We start from the raw sequence: 18,800 nt of genomic DNA on the forward strand, positions 1-18,800 counted from the left end.
GTCCAGCCTCTCTCAGCCTATTGCGGACAGTCTGAGCACTGATGGAGGGATTGTGCATTCCTGGTGTAACTCGGGCAGTTGTTGTTACTATCCTGTACCTGTCCCGCAGGTGTGATGTTTGGATGTACTGATCCTGTGCAGGTGTTGTTACATGTGGTCTGCCACTGCAAGGACGATCAGCCGTCCGTCCTGTCTCCCTGTAGCGCTGTCTTAGGCGTCTCACAGTATGGACATTGCAATTTATTGCCCTGGCCACATCTGCAGTCCTCATGCCTCCTTGCAGCATGCCTAAGGCACGTTCACGCAGATGAGCAGGGACCCTGGGCATCTTTCTTTTGCTGTTTTTCAGAGTCAGTAGAAAGGCCTCTTTAGTGTCCTAAGTTTTCATAACTGTGACCTTAATTGCCTACCGTCTGTAAGCAGTTCCACAGGTGCTGTTCATTAATTGTTTATGGTTCATTGAACAAGCATGGGAAACAGTGTTTAAAACCTTTACAATGAAGATCTGGGAAGTGTTTTGGATTTTTACGAGTTATCTTTGAAAGACAGGGTCCTGAAAAAGATCAGTTTCTTTTTTTGCTGAGTTTATATACTATATTCACCCCACCCAGTATGGTAATCAAAACTTACCAGAAAGCTTGTAGTCCTTGGCTCAGACAGTGTCGTAGTGTGGGCTCAATAGCATCTCATTTGTGTGCAAGATCTTGAGAATCAGCTGTACATGTAATGGAAGAATGCACTGTACATGCAGAGGGCTGCAATTCCATTGAATTGGAGATAGTTTAACCAAAATATGCCACAAGACCTATAATTGCCTTATGTGTATCCCACAAAGAAGGTTCACTGTTATAAGCTCACTTGTTTTTGTTGAATTTAAGCAAAATTCCAGGGCTTAACTTCCCATGGAAAATTTCCGGAAACTTTCCGACCCTTTACAACCCTTGGCCAATCCACCCTCTCCTCATTTTCCCTCATTACACCTAAGAATATTTCCCTATTTTTATAACCGTACAGAGGGGTTGGAAATAGGTTGCTGTACTCGGTCACTTAATTTGGTCTTCTATCCATCATGGTTAGGAGGGAGAAATGGAAAGTATGAACATGGGTTTAGGATGGAATAAAGGACAATGTTCTCGGTGTGTGTTCTGTTTGCCTTTTCTTTCTTTTTTAACTCTTACCTCTTTTTCTCCCCAATTTTCGTGGTATCCAATTGGTAGTTCCAGTCTTGCGCCCGGCCCGCCATAAGAATCACTAGTGTGCGATGGAACAAGGACATCCCTGCCGGTCAAACCCTCCCCTAACCCGGACGACCCTGGGCCAATTGTGTGCCGCCCCATGGGTCTCCAGGAGAGCATTAGGTTCAACTGGGCTGTCGTTAGGTGGACTGAGTTCTGGTTATGATAATGGAAACAGGCAGTGCATCACCATTCACCATTTTGTCTGTCACAAAACATAAAAAGGCATGGTTGTCATGGCAATCCTCTTAACTCTATTCTTGACACATTAGAGATGTTATTTTTCCAGTCCAGTGATTGAGTGGAAATAGTGTAATATTAGTGTACCTCAAAGCACCAGTGATTGGCCTCCAGAAGATGGCATCATTAGCACACGTATGAGTCTCTGACTAAACCCCAGGGAGCAAGGGTATAGAACTGCAAAACCATCAGTTGATATAATTAATTATTGCTGACGGAGCTGAATTCAACATTTCTTTGCTTTAACCATGACAAGTGTTCTTTAGTTTGATGGTGTCCTTGACTGGCCATGTGTAAGCAATATTTTGGCTTTGGTTTGTTTTTGTTCGGGGTTAGCCTACTCGTTGATGTTATTGATGTGACTGCTTGACACCATCCTATCCTCCACCCTGGCATGTCATGTGGTCTGTCTGTTTTCAACATAGGGCATTACAATGGGCACTCTGACTGGCACAAAGCCTGGAAATAAAGTATACAGTGCTGACGACAACCTTCCTTATCATGTCCTCTCAGTGTTTTTCCTATAGGTCGGTCATGCGGTCTCCCCTGGTGTTCTGTGACCTAGATGACCAGCGTAAGGGCAGGGTCCTGACTCCTTACGACAGATGTTGGGCGCCCGCTCGCCAAGAGACAGATTTATTGTGAAGGGGTAATTTTTGGAGGGTCAGGGTATTTATATCCCAACACGGCCATCAGGGGTGGTGGGGAGGAGAGTGTGGTAATGGAGAGGAGGGGTAGATGAATACACAGGTTAGTGTAACCACATTGGTCGATATGGAAAATGTACAACTCACTATCTTATGGTAATAAGTAAGTATGTAGCGCCCTCTTAGGCTGATGCCCTGAACTGCAATTTTCTAAAGACATTTTTCTATGCAGACATGAAGTTACTCTTTCTTGTCTCTTTTTGAGCTGATAGTTCAGTACTGTACACAACAACGAGTTGACAGTTTGTTGGCTGATCATGACAGTTAGCAGTTGTAAACTAGAAGCCAACCTGCTCGCATTGCACAAAACACCTGGTTTTAGTCTCTCCCACACCCTCGATGTGCACAAAGCATGTACCCTGCAGAGAGGGGGCTGTATGTGGCTCAGGGAACCCTCATTTGCAGGGATACCCTCTCCCCCTCACAGTAATGTCACTATAAGGCAGGTGTTTCCTGTCAAGAAGCTTGAAGTACGCTCACAGACAGACATCAAAGAACTCCACCTTTTAGATCTCCGCTTTAGAAGCTATCAAATGTCAATGGTGCAAGTCTGCTCAGAGCCTGGCCAAGTGATCTACACAGTTGTAGACTGTTCAGGGTCATTTACGCTGTCTTAAAAACTTCCAGGTCAAGTAGGTAGTACGTACAGCTGTCTTTAAGACAAAGTTAGCCTGGCATGGTTCATTAACATTCCACTTGGACAAAGTGTTATCTAACATTTGTTGTGTGATTCCAGGACTGCCACTTTACTTAAGATTAAGATTGTTCTAACTCCAGGAACCTGCTCTTATTTGGGGTTTATCTGTCCTCCCCAGCCTCCAAGGCTGTGGTGCATGATTAGCTTACTTCAGGCCAGAGTGGCCATGGCAGCCAAGGATCCCAGGGTTGGGTCTAGGTAGCAAAAATGGCACTGACCCAGTTTGGGATATGGTTTGGGCTGCATTCCCTGACCTGAATCGGCCCTAATCTTGCCCTCCAAATCCATTTGTTACTAATGTTATCAGAGCTATTTCTGACACAGGGCTTTGTGTGTGTGTAGTCCATCTTCAGTTTCTTGTCTCTAGACTAGAGTCTAAAGTTTAGGAGATGGTGAAAGATATCATCCATCAGAGCCTATGGTTAAATCACAGCCTGTTAGTGCAAATTGGTTCTGAAATAAACTGCCATCACAATGATAAGTTTACTAGAGATTAAGTAGACTTTATTCTTCCCTTTTAATGAATACGTTATGTTGTAGGCTCTCCTGACATTTATTGCTGAAAAACACCAAATTGAAAATGGGCCATAATGGAACAATGGGCCACAAACACTGATGGTCCTACTGGCTGGCTGGATTACCCTCTGATACAGAACAGTGTGGACAAAGAAACTGAGTGCACATGGCAGACAAGGAACAAGGTCCGGAGAGCTGGCTGGCTGAGAAAGACATCGTCTTAACGTCCCAAATCTGCAGGTAATCCCCCCCCATTTTCATGCTGAGCTAACGCTCCCTCCATCTCTGTGCTGGGGCTGCAGGCCTGGGAGGCAGAGCAGACAGACTTTTCCCCATGAACCGACTGAGGATTAAACCCAGCCCTGCCCAGGCTCCTCAGTTGGCAACCAGGCTTCGAACAAAGCCCCTGCCTTCAAAAATAAAGGGATGGTGTGTACTAGTTTAGGGTCATGAAATATTATATTTGAATAAAAAGAAAACAATGCATAAAAAAAATCCATTAATATATCATTCTTGTGCAATTCATATCTATAGGCTACATTGAAGTTTTTCTTTTATTATATTTATCTGGCATTAGTGCACAAGCCAAAGCTTTAGGGCCTAACTGTACGCGTACCGACTAAAACACGGCACAGTGGATGCTATTCTGTTTCTCAACAAGGCTGCAAAAGAAAGTAAGACAGAGTAGGCAATTCTAGCCTCATAACTAGACAGTGGGTACTTAGATTTTCACAACGTTTGTGTTATGTTCATTTTATTTTGTATTATTATAATGCTGCTGTAAGGTATTAGCCCATACAGGCAGTCAGCTTACAAGATGTATTTTTTCACATTTTGTTTAGTTTCAGCAAAATAATAGGCGGCTAACTGTTCAATAAACCTTTCAAATGAATAGGCCTAAATGCTCATGAAAAATCGAATTGTTCAATAAATTGTTCAAGGGCAAAGTAGCCTAATTGTACAGTGCATTTTCACAAAAACATGAGCAAGTGTCAATTTAGGCTATTGTTTGAATTTTATTCTTTCAGCAGAACATTATGCTACCTACTGTTCAATAGGCCTAAATATGTAAGTCCCATGCAGCCATTATTATCTCTATCTATTCATTTCTGGGTTACAATTAAGTACCTGAGTGTGATGCATATTTTATTTTTTATTTTCAATTAAAATCTTCAACAAGCAACAAATGGCTTCTTAGCAAAGAGCAATTTTTCAAGCCATAATTTAGTTAGGACTGTCTGGGAGTGGTCTTTGTGAGGAGGGGAAACTAGCTGTTATTGGCAGAGGTTTGAAACATTCTTATTGGTCTATTAACTAATTTACAGCTTGCCAAAACTCCATCCCACCAAAACTATTCAAACAGCACTTACACAAAGGGTATTATCATCATTTTCACAGTATTAATCCAACCTTGTGTCAGAATATATATAAAACACAAGACAATCATGTTTTTGACTGCACTGGGCCTGAAATGAATAAATGTTGAAGAAAACCTATGTTCGGGGGGGGGGTGTACAGTGCATTTTCTATATTTGCGTGTCGTGTGAACATACAGCTAAACTAGTGTTCACTGCAGATTTGACAATAAGGCCCAATTCCAGATCAACCACTAACATGGCATTCCAGATCAACCACTAACATGGCATTCCAGATCAACCACTAACATGGCATTCCAGATCAACCACTAACATGGCATTCCAGATCAACCACTAACATGGCATTCCAGATCAACCACTAACATGGCATTCCAGATCAACCACTAACAGGGCATTCCAGATCAACCACTAACAGGGCATTCCAGATCAACCACTAACAGGGCATTCCAGATCAACCACTAACAGGGCATTCCAGATCAACCACTAACAGGGCATTCCAGATCAACCACTAACAGGGCATTCCAGATCAACCACTAACAGGGCATTCCAGATCAACCACTAACAGGGCATTCCAGATCAACCACTAACAGGGCATTCCAGATCAACCACTAACAGGGCATTCCAGATCAACCACTAACAGGGCATTCCAGATCAACCACTAACAGGGCATTCCAGATCAACCACTAACAGGGCATTCCAGATCAACCACTAACAGGGCATTCCAGATCAACCACTAACAGGGCATTCCAGATCAACCACTAACAGGGCATTCCAGATCAACCACTAACAGGGCATTCCAGATCAACCACTAACAGGGCATTCCAGATCAACCACTAACAGGGCATTCCAGATCAACCACTAACAGGGCATTCCAGATCAACCACTAACAGGGCATTCCAGATCAACCACTAACAGGGCATTCCAGATCAACCACTAACAGGGCATTCCAGATCAACCACTAGCATGGCATTTTTCTAAGAACTGGATGGATTGGAATGGATTAGACATCTACAGTTGAAGTCGGAAGTTTACATAAACTCATTTTTCAACCACTCCACAAATGTATTTTATAACAAACTAAAGTTTTGGCAAGTTGGATAGGACATCTACTTTGTGCATGACAAAAGTAATTTTCCCAACAATTGTTTACAGACAGATTATTTCACTTATAATTCACTGTATCACAATTCCAGTGGGTCAGAAGTTTACATACACTAAGTTGACTGTGCCTTTAAACAGCTTGGAAAATACCTGAAAATGTCTTGGCTTTCGAAGCTTCTGATAGGCTAATTGACATCATTTGAGCCAGTTGGAGGTGTAACTGTGGATGCATTTCAAGGCCTACCTTCAAACTCAGTGCCTCTTTGCTTGACATCATGGGGAATTTTTTTTTTAAATCAGCCAAGACCTCAGAAACAAAATTGTAGATCTTCACAAGTCTGGTTCATCCTTGGGAGCAATTTCCAAATGCCTGAATGTACCATGTTCATCTGTACAAACAATAGTACGCAAGTATAAACACCATGGGACCACGCATCCGTCATACCGCTCAGGAAGGAGACGTGTTCTGTCTCCTAGAGATGAACGTACTTTGGTGAGAAAAGTGCAAATCAATCCTAGAACAACAGCAAAGGACTTTGAAGATGCTGGAGGAACCAGGTACAAAAGTATATCCACAGTAAAACAAGTCTTATAGCAATATAACATGAAAGGCCGCTCAGCCAGGAAGAAGCCACTGCTCCAAAACCTCCATTAAACAAGCCAGACTATGGTTTGCAACTGCACATGTGGACAAAGATCATACTTTTTGGAGAAATGTCCACTGGTCTGATGAAAGAAAAATAGAACTGTTTGGTCATAATGACCATCGTTATGTTTGGAGGAAAAAGGGGGATGCTTGCAAGCTGAAGAACACCATCCCAACCGTGAAGCATGGGGGTGGCAGCATCATGTTGTTGGGGTGCTTTGCTGCAGGGGGGACTGGTGCACTTCATAAAATAGATGGCATCATTAGGGAGGAAAATTGTGGATATATTGAAGCAACATGTCAATGGGTCTTCCAAATGGACAATGACCCCAAGCATACTTCCAAAGTTGTGGCAAAATGGCTTAAGGACAACAAAGTCAAGGTATTGGAGTGGCTGTCACAAGGCCCTGACCTCAATCTTATAGAAAATTTGTGAGCAGAACTGAAAAAGTGTGTACGAGCAAGGAGGCCTACAAACCTGACTCAGTTACACCAGCTCTGTCAGGAGGAATGGGCCAAAATTCATCCAATTTATTGTGGGAAGCTTGTGGAAGGCTACCCGAAACCTTTGACCCAAGTTAAACAATTTAATGGCAATGCTACCAAATACTAATTGAGTGTATGTAAACTTCTGACCCACTGGGAATGTGGCGAAAGAAATAAACGCTGAAATAAATTATTTTCTCTACTATTATTCTGACATCTCACTTTCTTAGGATCACCACTTTATTTTATCTGACCTAAGACGGGGAGTTTTTACTTTAATTAAATGTCAGGAATTGTGAAACTGAGTTTAAATTTACAGTGGGGCAAAAAAGTATTTAGTCAGCCACCAATTGTGCAAGTTCTCCCACTTAAAAAGATGAGAGAGGCCTATAATTTTCATCATAGGTACATTTCAACTATGACAGACAAAATGAGGGGGGAAAATCCAGAAAATCACATTGTAGGATTTTTAATGAATTTATTTTCAAATGATGGTGGAAAATAAGTATTTGGTCACCTACAAACAAGCAAGATTTCTGGCTCTTACAGACCTGTAACTTCTTCTTTAAGAGACTCCTCTGTCCTCCACTCGTTACCTGTATTAATGGCACCTGTTTGAACTTGTTATCAGTATAAAAGACACCTGTCCACAACCTCAAACAGTCACACTCCAAACTCTACTATGGCCAAGACCAAAGAGCTGTCAAAGGACACCAGAAACAAAATTGTAGACCTGCATCAGGCTGGGAAGACTGAATCTGCAATAGGTAAGCAGCTTGGTTTGAAGAAATCAACTGTGGGAGCAATTATTAGGAAATGGAAGACATACAAGACCACTGATAATCTCCCTCGATCTGGGTCTCCACGCAAGATCTCACCCCGTGGGGTCAAAATGATCACAAGAACGGTGAGCAAAAATCCCAGAACCACACGGGGGGACCTAGTGAATGACCTGCAGAGAGCTGGGACCAAAGTAACAAAGCCTACCATCAGTAACACACTACGCCGCCAGGGACTCAAATCCTGCAGTGCCAGACGTGTCCCCCTGCTTAAGCCAGTACATGTCCAGGCCCGTCTGAAGTTTGCTAGAGAGCATTTGGATGATCCAGAAGAAGATTGGGAGAATGTCATATGGTCAGATGAAACCAAAATAGAACTTTTTGGTAACAACTCAACTTGTTGTGTTTGGAGGACAAAGAATGCTGAGTTGCATCCAAAGAACACCAAACCTACTGCGAACCTCCTTCCATCAGCAAGGGCATTGAAGATGAAACGTGGCTGGGTCTTTCAGCATGACAATGATCCCAAACACACCGCCCGGGCAACGAAGGAGTGGCTTCGTAAGAAGCATTTCAAGGTCCTGGAGTGGCCTAGCCAGTCTCCAGATCTCAACCCCATAGAAAATCTTTGGAGGGAGTTGAAAGTCTGTGTTGCCCAGCAACAGCCCCTAAACATCACTGCTCTAGAGGAGATCTGCATGGAGGAATGGGCCAAAATACCAGCAACAGTGTGTGAAAACCTTGTGAAGACTTACAGAAAACCTTTGACCTCTGTCATTGCCAACAAAGGGTATATAACAAAGTATTGAGAAACTTTTGTTATTGACCAAATACTTATTTTCCACCATAATTTGCAAATAAATTCATAAAAAATCCTACAATGTGATTTTCTGGATTTTTTTCTTCTCATTTTGTCTGTCATAGTTGAAGTGTACATATGATGACAATTACAGGCCTCATCTTTTTAAGTGGGAGAACTTGCACAATTGGTGGCTGACTAAATACTATTTTGCCCCACTGTATTTGGCTAAGGTGCATGTAAACTTCCGACTTCAACTCTATGTGAGGTAATTACCATAGTATGCCTAAACCTGATAGTTTAGGCAGATGTTCAATGTCAGCCAATCCACAGGTATTTTATTGATCCTCTTCTGTGTTCTTCCTCTGACACGCTGTGGTGATGTGTGTCAGGGTTGGTGAGCTCCGCCCTTTCCCTGACACTCGTTCAGCCCTCCTCACCCCTTCCTTACCCCTCTCCCGCCTCCTACCAGCCCATCTGACCTTCTAAGTCCAATTAGAGGGTTGCTGAGCGTCCAGACGGCCCTGAGAGCTTTGCGCTTACCCAGCGAGGAACGCACCCTCCCTCTTTCTTTCTTTCTCTACACCTCCTCCACGTCTCTCTCTCTAGCTCCCATTAACACGTGCCTCTCCCTCGCTCGCTCCTTTAGTTTCCCTCCTCTCCGTCTCTAAGGCATTATCCTCCCCTCATTTGGTGGGACCAGCTGCTGCTACCAAACATTTCAGTCGTTCCTTGTGGGCTCCGCGCTCCATTCTGTTGCTGCCCCCCTCCTGCAGCCACCTCTCCGCTCTGCTGCCAGCGTCACCACCACCGCCCCTTTTCAGACAACACAGGGACAGACCGACAGCACTCCTCTCTTCTACTGACAAAATGACAGCCGTTCTGGACCTCAACCAGATTGCCATTGCCTGTTCGACCATTGGTGTAGTGGTGAGTGGTCCTTTGTCGGTTTGTGTGTGTGGTTGTGTTTTACTGATATGCCAGTCACCGTGTAGCCTGCCTGTTGATTGTGCGCTAACAAAGCTAAAAGCAAGCTGTCGGGTGTGTGTGTGATTTTCTCTGCTCTGGCATGTGAAGGTGTGTTAGGTACTGTGGCGATGTGGGCGAGCGTATGACTGAGGGAACGAACAACCTGCTTCGCAATTTTGGGGCCAGTACCACTGCAAGCATTGTTTACCCCAGCAGGTGGAGTGGATGAATGGTGGTGAGGGTGGGAGTTCAGCACTGGGAGGGGTGCGATTTAGAGGACAGGAGAAAGGTCTCTCTCCTTTGAGATGAATGCCCTCTGCTTCTCTGCATTCCCTGTAATTACAGGAAACAAATAGGGCTCGGTTTGTTTTCCATTCCCACTGAATGTTTTTGGTGTGCAGCATTTCTCTTAGAAAGGAGAAATTAACCACCAGCTGGGACAAGGTTTATTTTTTAAATGGCTGCGCTTCTTGCTTGTGGAGTCACGGCCTGGTGCCACTGTGTGGACTGGACCAGACTGGTTCCTTCCTCTTCTGGGATCAGTGTCTGTGCTCCTGTCTGTGGCCAGGCCAGACTGGGGAGGCTGGAGCTCTAGTCTAAGAGAGAAACAGACTCCTATCATATAATTTGCACGTTATCCATCTCTCCTCCTCCCTGTGTCTCTCTCTTTCGCCACAGGTTACGGGGGGATGTAGCCAAATGTTGGCACAGAGCAGACTGTTGAATGTTAATCAGAACCCTGCCTCGCCTCCTGCTGAGACATCCTTGAACCTTTCTTCCTCATTTAGCTCAAAGTGGCTCTGCAAACAATACCACTGATATGATGACAATGTTGCTTTTCTTTCTGTATTATGGAACAGTGTTATTTTGTAATATGGAACTAGTTTTGTCTTTTTTTAAAGTTAGGGTTAGGCTTAGGGTTAGCAGTGGGGTTAGGGTTAGGTTTAAAATCACATTTTAAGAAGAAATTGTAGAAATGGGTGGCGTTTAGTCATAATTATGACTTTGTGGCTGTGGGCTCTGTGTTGTCGTGGTAACCAATAGTGTTCAGCGTGTGTGTTTTCTTTAAAGTGGAACTGATAGCGTTTTAACTACTTTGCAGATATCAAACAGACAATCATAATATCAGTTAAACATAGCAAATTCCCAGTTTATACTACAAAACCAACTAAAATTAGCTTCTATTTGACTCAACATTCCATGATGAACACTAAGGCATTGTTGGCAGAATAGATGGATGCAGTTTAATGCATGATTAATATAATTCACCAATACATGTCTTGGTAAATCACAGCTGGCCTGGTACATTGTTTGTTGCCTCTATTTGGGATGCACTGTTTCAATGACTCAATATTTTGGACAAAAACAGACGAATGTAACTAAGACTGGGAATGTCAATACGATCAAACTAGCAAGGGCAATGATCACATTCTGTTTTAATGTGGCTAATAGGCTACCGTATTTATATAGAAGGCCAAAAACACGGAGCGTAACGTTAGTTAGCTAGCTGACTGCTAGGAGGATGTCATGTCAATGGAGGAGTGGGTGACTGAATTTTTCTTCTCATATCGTTTTTCGGTGGCTATACACAGCTAGAGATGCAGGCGTCATTTGGTTAGCTAGCAAGAACATGAATGACTTATCCAGTTAGCATATCTCTTGTGTTCGCAAATTCACTACTTCGATTTCAGAGTACTCTCGTCTGAGTGTGCCAGAGTGCAGAATATCTGATGAATTTCCAAACAAGCAACACCCTATGAATATGACAGTGTCAGTAAACGTAGGCAAAAAAAGTAATAGTCAGTCACCAACGCTCTAGATAACATGTAAAAAGCCTAACCAGCTCTGCTAGGGTGAGTAAAATGGTCAGAGTGAGTGTTCTCTCATTTGTGTCTGGAAGTAGCTAGCAAGCTAGACAACTTTAGCCAGTTAGCCTGGATGCAGAAGTACGAGTAGGCTACAATTCCTCATTGTTTATCAGTGCAATTTTGACAGCCAACTAGCTGGAAAAGTTTGAGGTTTTATCTAATGTTCCTTCGTTAGATTTTAGCTCATCTTGCTCTGGCTAGCATTAGTTGTTGATCTTGTTGTTGATGTGCATAACTGAGGCAGAGAGCCCCTACCTTTTCATGGTTGTTTGATCAATAGGAATGTAAAGTTCCAAATGTAAGAGGACTCCTGTGGTATTTACAGAAATCCATTCAGGTCTATTTTGTGACCATCGAGAGCATCCTGATTGGTTGCATCACTGCCTGGTTTGGCAACTGCCCCCCCCCCCCCCCCCTCTTTGTTTTTACACTGCTGCTACTCGCTGTTATCTATGCATAGTCACTTTACTCCTACCTACATGTACAAATGACCTCGACTAACCTGTACCCCTGCACATTGACCCTTGGAAATAGCCTTGTTATTGTTATTTTATAGTGCTACTTTTTTATTAAATTTTTTACTTTAGTTTATTTTGGAAATATTTTCTTAACTGCATTGTTGGTTAAGGGCTTGAAAGTAAACATTTTACAGTAAGGTCTACACCTGTTGTATTCGGCGCATCTGACGAATAATGTTAGATTTTTGGCGAATGCGTTCTAATGATCTAAAGTCGTGCTGTTGCAACTACCTGTAAATACACAGTCCAGTTCAAAGTGAATGATGACAGGCCCTACTGCCTGTAAACACACAGTCTAGTTCAAAGTGAATGATGACAGGCCCTACTGCCTGTAAATACACAGTCCAGTTCAAAGTGAATGATGACAGGCCCTACTGCCTGTAAATACACAGTCCAGTTCAAAGTGAATGATGACAGGTCCTACTGCCTGTAAACACACAGTCCAGTTCAAAGTGAATGATGACAGGCCCTACTGCCTGTAAACACACAGTCCAGTTCAAAGTGAATGATGACAGGTCCTACTGCCTGTAAATACACAGTCCAGTTCAAAGTGAATGATGACAGGCCCTACTGCCTGTAAATACACAGTCCAGTTCAAAGTGAATGATGACAGGTCCTACTGCCTGTAAACACACAGTCCAGTTCAAAGTGAATGATGACAGGCCCTACTGCCTGTAAATACACAGTCCAGTTCAAAGTGAATGATGACAGGCCCTACTGCCTGTAAACACACAGTCCAGTTCAAAGTGAATGATGACAGGCCCTACTGCCTGTAAATACACAGTCCAGTTCAAAGTGAATGATGACAGGTCCAACTGCCTGTAAACACACAGTCCAGTTCAAAGTGAATGATGACAGGCCCTACTGCCTGTAAACACACAGTCCAGTTCAAAGTGAATGATGACAGGCCCTACTGCCTGTAAACACACAGTCCAGTTCAAAGTGAATGATGACAGGTCCTACTGCCTGTAAACACACAGTCCAGTTCAAAGTGAATGATGACAGGCCCTACTGCCTGTAAACACACAGTCCAGTTCAAAGTGAATGATGACAGGCCCTACTGCCTGTAAACACACAGTCCAGTTCAAAGATTTCAAGTAAAGTTTTTATTTTATATAGCCCTTCGTACATCAGCTAATATCTCGAAGTGCTGTACAGAAACCCAGCCTAAAACCCCAAACAGCAAGCAATGCAGGTGTAGAAGCACAGTGGCTGGGAAAAACTCCCTAGAAAGGCCAAAACCTAGGAAGAAACCTAGAGAGGAACCAGGCTATGAGGGGTGGCCAGTCCTCTTCTAGCTGTGCCGGGTGGAGATTATAACAGAACATGGCCAAGATGTTCAAAATGTTCATAAATGACCAGCATGGTCAAATAATAATCAGGAATAAATGTCAGTTGGCTTTTCATAGACAATCATTAAGAGTGAATGATGGCAGGCCCTACTGCCTGTAAACACACAGTCCAGTTCAAAGTGAATGATGGCAGGCCCTACTGCCTGTAAAGACACAGTCCAGTTCAAAGTGAATGATGGCAGGCCCGTGTGGCAAAATAATTATTTGCATAAAGGCCTACTGTAACTCTAATGGGCAATGGTGCACCTGTCTGCGTAGACTACTGTCCTGGACGAGATGGATGTTTTATTTCTTGCAGTGTCTATTAATTGTCCAAACACACAGCCGCTTTCCCACTCTATATTGCTATAGAATTTTCCCAAAGGCCTTAGTATACGTAATTCCAAAACATTCTAAGAATTTATGAAACATTTTTTACATGTCATATTCTTCCTGGGAGTGTATATGAACAGATCAAAATAAGATTTCTTTTATTAAATTTTTTATTTCACCTTTATTTAACCAGGTAGGCTAGTTGAGAACAAGTTCTCATTTGCAACTGCGACCTGGCCAAGATAAAGCAAATCAGTGTGACACAGACAACAACACATGGAGTAAACAATAAACAACTCAATAACACAATAAACAAGTCAATGACACAGTAGAAAAAATTAAGTCTATATACAGTGTGTGCAAAAGGAGGTAGGCAATAAATAGGCCATAGGAGCGAATAATTACAATTTAGCAGATTAACACTGGAGTGATAAATGAGCAGATGATGATGTGCAAGTAGAGATACTAGTGTGCAGAAAAGTAAATAAAATAAAAACAGTATGGGGATGAGGTAGGTAGATTGGGTGGACTATTTACAGATGGACTATGTACAGCTGCAGCGATCGGCTAGCTGTTCAGATAGTTGATGTGTAAAGTTGGTGAGGGAAGTCTTCAACTTCAGCAATTTTTGCAATTCGTTCCAGTCACTGGCAGCAGAGAACTGGAAGGAAAAGCGGCCAAATGAGGTGTTGGCTTTGGGGATGATAAGTGAGAAATACCTGCTGGAAAGTGTGCTACGGGTGGGTGTTGTTATCGTGACCAGTGAACTGAGATAAGGTGGAGCTTTACCTAGCATAAACGTATAGATGACCTGGAGCCAGTGGGTCTGGCGACGAATATGTAGCGAGGGCCAGCCGACTAGAGCATATAGGTCGCAGTGGTGGGTGGTATATGGTGATTTGGTAACAAAACAGATGGCACTGTGATAGACTGCATCCAGTTTGCTGAGTAGAGTATTTTAAGTTATTTTGTAGATGACATCGCCGAAGTCGAGGATCGGTAGAATAGTCAGTTTTACTAGGGTAAGTTTGGCGGCGTGAGTGAAGGAGGCTTTGTTGCGAAATAGAAAGCCGATTTCTAGATTTGATTTTGGATTGGAGATGTTTAATATGAGTCTGGAAGGAGAGTTTACATTCTAGCCAGACACCTAGGTATTTATAGTTGTCCCACATATTCTAGGTCGGAACCGTCCAGGGTGGTGATGCTAGTCGGGCGGGCGGGTGCGGGTAGCGAACGGTTGAAAAGCATGCATTTGGTTTTACTAGCGTTTAAAGAGCAGTTGGAGGCCACGGAAGGAGTGTTGTATGGCATTGAAGCTTGTTTGGAGGTTAGTTAGCACAGTGTCCAAGGAAGGGCCAGAAGTATATCAAATGGTGAGGTGGATCAGGGAATCGCCCGCAGCAAGAGCGACATCATTGATATATACAGAGAAAAGAGTCGGCCCGAGAATTGAACCCTGTGGTACCCCCATAGAGACTGCCAGAGGTCCGGACAACATGCCCTCTGATTTGACACACTGAACTCTGTCTGCAAAGTAGTTGGTGAACCAGGTGAGGCAGTCATTAGAAAAACCTAGGCTATTGATTCTGCCGATAAGAATACGGTGATTGACAGTCGAAAGCCTTGGCCACGTCGATGAATACGGCTGCACAGTACTGTCTTCTATCGATGGCGGTTATGATATCGTTTAGTACCTTGAGCGTGGCTGAGGTGCACCCGTGACCGGCTCGGAAGCCAGATTGCACAGCGGAGAAGGTACGGTGGGATTCAAAATGGTCAGTGATCTGTTTATTAACTTGGCTTTCGAAGACTTTAGATAGGCAGGGCAGGATGGATATAGGTCTGTAACAGTTTGGGTCTAGGGTGTCACCCCCTTTGAAGAGGGGGATGACCGCGGCAGCTTTCCAATCTTTAGAGATCTCGGACGATACGAAAGAGAGGTTGAACAGGCTGGTAATAGGGGTTGCAACAATGGCGGAGGATAGTTTTAGAAAGAGAGGGTCCAGATTGTCTAGCCCTGCTGATTTGTACGGGTCCAGGTTTTGCAGCTCTTTCAGAACATCTGCTGTCTGTAATGGGTGAAAGAGCTGTTGGCCGGGGTTGGAGTAGCCAGGAGGAAGGCATGGCCAGCCGTTGAGAAATGCTTATTGAAATGTTTGATTATCATGGATTTATCAGTGGTGACCGTGTTACCTAGTCTCAGTGCAGTGGGCAGCTGGGAGGAGGTGCTCTTGTTCTCCATGGACTTTACAGTGTCCCAAAACTTTTTGGAGTTAGAGCTACAGGATGTGAATTTCTGCTTGAAAAAGCTAGCCTTTGCTTTCCTGACTGACTGCGTGAATTGGTTCCTGACTTCCTTGAACAGTTGCATATCGCAGGGACTATTCGATGCTATTGCAGTCCGCCACAGGATGTTTTTGTGCTGGTCAAGGGCAGTCAGGTCTGGAGTGAACCAAGGGCTATATCTGTTCTTAGTTCTGCATTTTTTGAACGGGGCATGCTTATCTAAGATGGTGAGGAAATTACTTTTAAAGAATGACCAGGCATCCTCGACTGACGGGATGAGATCAATATCCTCCCAGGGTACCCGGGCCAGGTCGATTAGAAAGGCCTGCTCACAGAAGTGTTTTAGGGAGCATTTGACAGTGATGAGGGGTGGTCGTTTGACCGCGGACCCATAGCGGATACAGGCAATGAGGCAGTGATCACTGAGATCCTGACTGAAAACAGCGGAGGTGTATTTGGAGGGCAAGTTGGTCAGGATAATGTCTATGAGGGTGCCCATGTTTAAATAAGATTTCATGTTGCTAAAATGCTGTCAGTTCCACTTTTAACTAGGAAGTTACTCCTGTTGTCATGTAGAGGGGGTAAATTGCCCCCTTTCCCCATCACCTGGCCCATCCACTGTTGACAACCACTGCAGTGCCTCCCTCTTATTTAGTCACAACAAGCCAAATATCAGCAGTGCACAGCACCCTTGACCTTGTTCCAGGAACACACAAAAAAAAACAATGAGGCATATAGGCCTATGTCTGTTTTCAGAATTTGTTGGACTTCTACTGGTTTCAATGCATTGAGTGCTTTGTTTTTTGTCTTGTTTTTTTCTGTCAGGCTTTCATTTCATCTGCTAGTTAAAAGCCCTAGGCTACACAACACATTTTTGTTTGTGGGTTAGACTACAGTTGTGGCAACAGAAGTGGCAACCTCTACTGGAGCCTCTTTGGTCAGTGACTAGGCTGTGTGCTCTGAAGGCACCTCACGTGAAGCCTCCATCGCACACACAAACAACCTTTCACACAGCCTGCCCTTTCAACCGTCTCTTCTATTTTTACTCCTCCGCACCTAGATACTGTAGTGTCAGTCTTCCAGGTGTCAGCTGGAGGAGAACAACCACACACCATGAATTATGATTTGAGTGACATTATTGTCCTCATCTGTGTGTCTTCCTTCTCCAATGTACTAATTATCATAGAGTGTGTATATGTTGATGCTTTTTTTAGACATGGGGTGTGTATGCAGCCAGCAGGCTGCTGAACAGCCTGGTTTAGCCTAATCTCCCCTACGTCTGTGTGGCAGCCATCCAGTGAGATCTGACGCAGTTTGGCCCTTAAAACCACCCTCTGTGGTTTTCAACTGCACCAATGGACGGAAACTGAACACTGATGCAGGCACACATATTTAGCAGTCCTATATTTGGGTCTCTGCTTTTGTATTACAGTATTCGATTATGAAATAGACATCACACCATTATTGCTACCAGACAAAAACATGCATCACACACAAAGTTAATGAAACCACAACACCAGTTTGACTTAACAGTAAGCCTACTAGTAGGGATGTCAAACGTTCAGCCTGCTGCATGAGCCTATGTCTAGAGTGCCTGGTTAAATTGAGCTTAGGACCATTGTTAAGTCTCTCCGTGGTTAAAGTAGGAAGAAATGGGTGTAATTGTTAAAATGTGAATGTGCTACATTTACTATCATATATTGATTTCCTCGACAGACACATGTAGTCAACCCAATTTCATTGAGGTTTGTCTGTTAGAAGAGCACAAATGGTACATGTCGCCGCAGTTATTGTTCTATTGATTTCAATACAATATCGATGTGAGTGATTCATTTGCAGGCACTATTGATTACAGTAGAAGAAGCTAATCAATTCCAGTCTTGATGATCGCTTGGTAGATATTGGTGAATGTGTGGGGAGTAACTTATGTATAGGTCTTCAAAATATCATAACTTATTTCAGCATATTAATTATTCATCTTAAACTGTTTTTTGACACTCGGCCATAAACCAAAAAGCCATGACGACAGGAAGCAGCAACAGTATAATTTTCAATGTATGTTTTTAGGAATATAAATGGTATATAAAAAAATTAAATCTACATGATTCTACTTTATCAGTAAAAACTACTAAATGAGCCCAAAAATGTGCTATGATTTATTGATTTCGATGATATTAGTGAAATAGTGAAAATATATTTGTCATGGCCACTACTAGAGTATGCTTGTTTCTCTAGATGCATTGCCTTCATTTATCGTGTTATGCTGATGGTGTGTGTGTGTGTGTGTGTGTCTGGAGGAAGTTGTGACCCGTTAAATGACATTCATGTGGAATTAGAGGCAGGCCTAAGGGCTGTGGACGGACTGCTATTTCCATCCTTAGATAATTAGATTAACCAGACATCAGCGGACGCTACCTTGTGGCAGGCAGTGCGTCTGTGAGACAGGACATGGAGCGGGCCCTGCTTCCTTATCCACAAAACATCTGCGTGTGTGTGTGACAGTGGTGTGAGACTGAACAGTGTGGACACGCATGCAGCGTGGTGCAGAGCCACTTACACACTGTCATTGTCACCACAGCTCTATGGGTTATGATCCAGCCTCCATTATCAGTCTGGATCATCATGTACAGTGCATTCAGAAAGTATTCATACCCTTCGACTTATTGCACATTTTGTTGTTGCAGCCTGAATTCAAAATCGATTACATAGTCTCACCCATCTACACACAATAGCCCATAATGCCAAAGTGAATACATGTTTTTACAAATGTTTGCAAATGTATGAAGAATGAAATACAGAAACATCTCATTTACATAAGTATTCACACCCGTGAGTCAATACTTTGTAGAAGCACCTTTGGCAGCGATTACAGCTGTGAGTCTTTCTGGGTAAGTCTCTAAGAGCTTTGCACAC

The 18,800-nt window shown here is 43.3% G+C and overlaps 1 protein-coding gene across 6 annotated transcripts in view; it reads left to right on the plus strand.

The window, feature by feature from the left end:
- LOC129830090 (protein NDRG3-like) overlaps positions 1–18,800 on the plus strand; it is a 74,440-nt gene that overhangs the window by 40,966 nt on the left and 14,674 nt on the right. For 2 of the 6 annotated variants that reach the window (XM_055892310.1, XM_055892312.1), the window contains exon 1: positions 9,243–9,512. The exons of the other annotated variants lie outside the window; for them this stretch is intronic. In XM_055892310.1, the coding sequence (XP_055748285.1) occupies positions 9,453–9,512 (60 nt within the window). In that variant the 5' untranslated portion in view covers positions 9,243–9,452. Of the gene's footprint in view, positions 1–9,242; positions 9,513–18,800 lie in introns of those variants that run through there. 6 annotated transcript variants of the gene reach the window in all.

Source organism: Salvelinus fontinalis, chromosome 31, assembly GCF_029448725.1.
Source record: "Salvelinus fontinalis isolate EN_2023a chromosome 31, ASM2944872v1, whole genome shotgun sequence".
In the NCBI taxonomy this organism is placed as follows: domain Eukaryota; kingdom Metazoa; phylum Chordata; class Actinopteri; order Salmoniformes; family Salmonidae; genus Salvelinus; species Salvelinus fontinalis.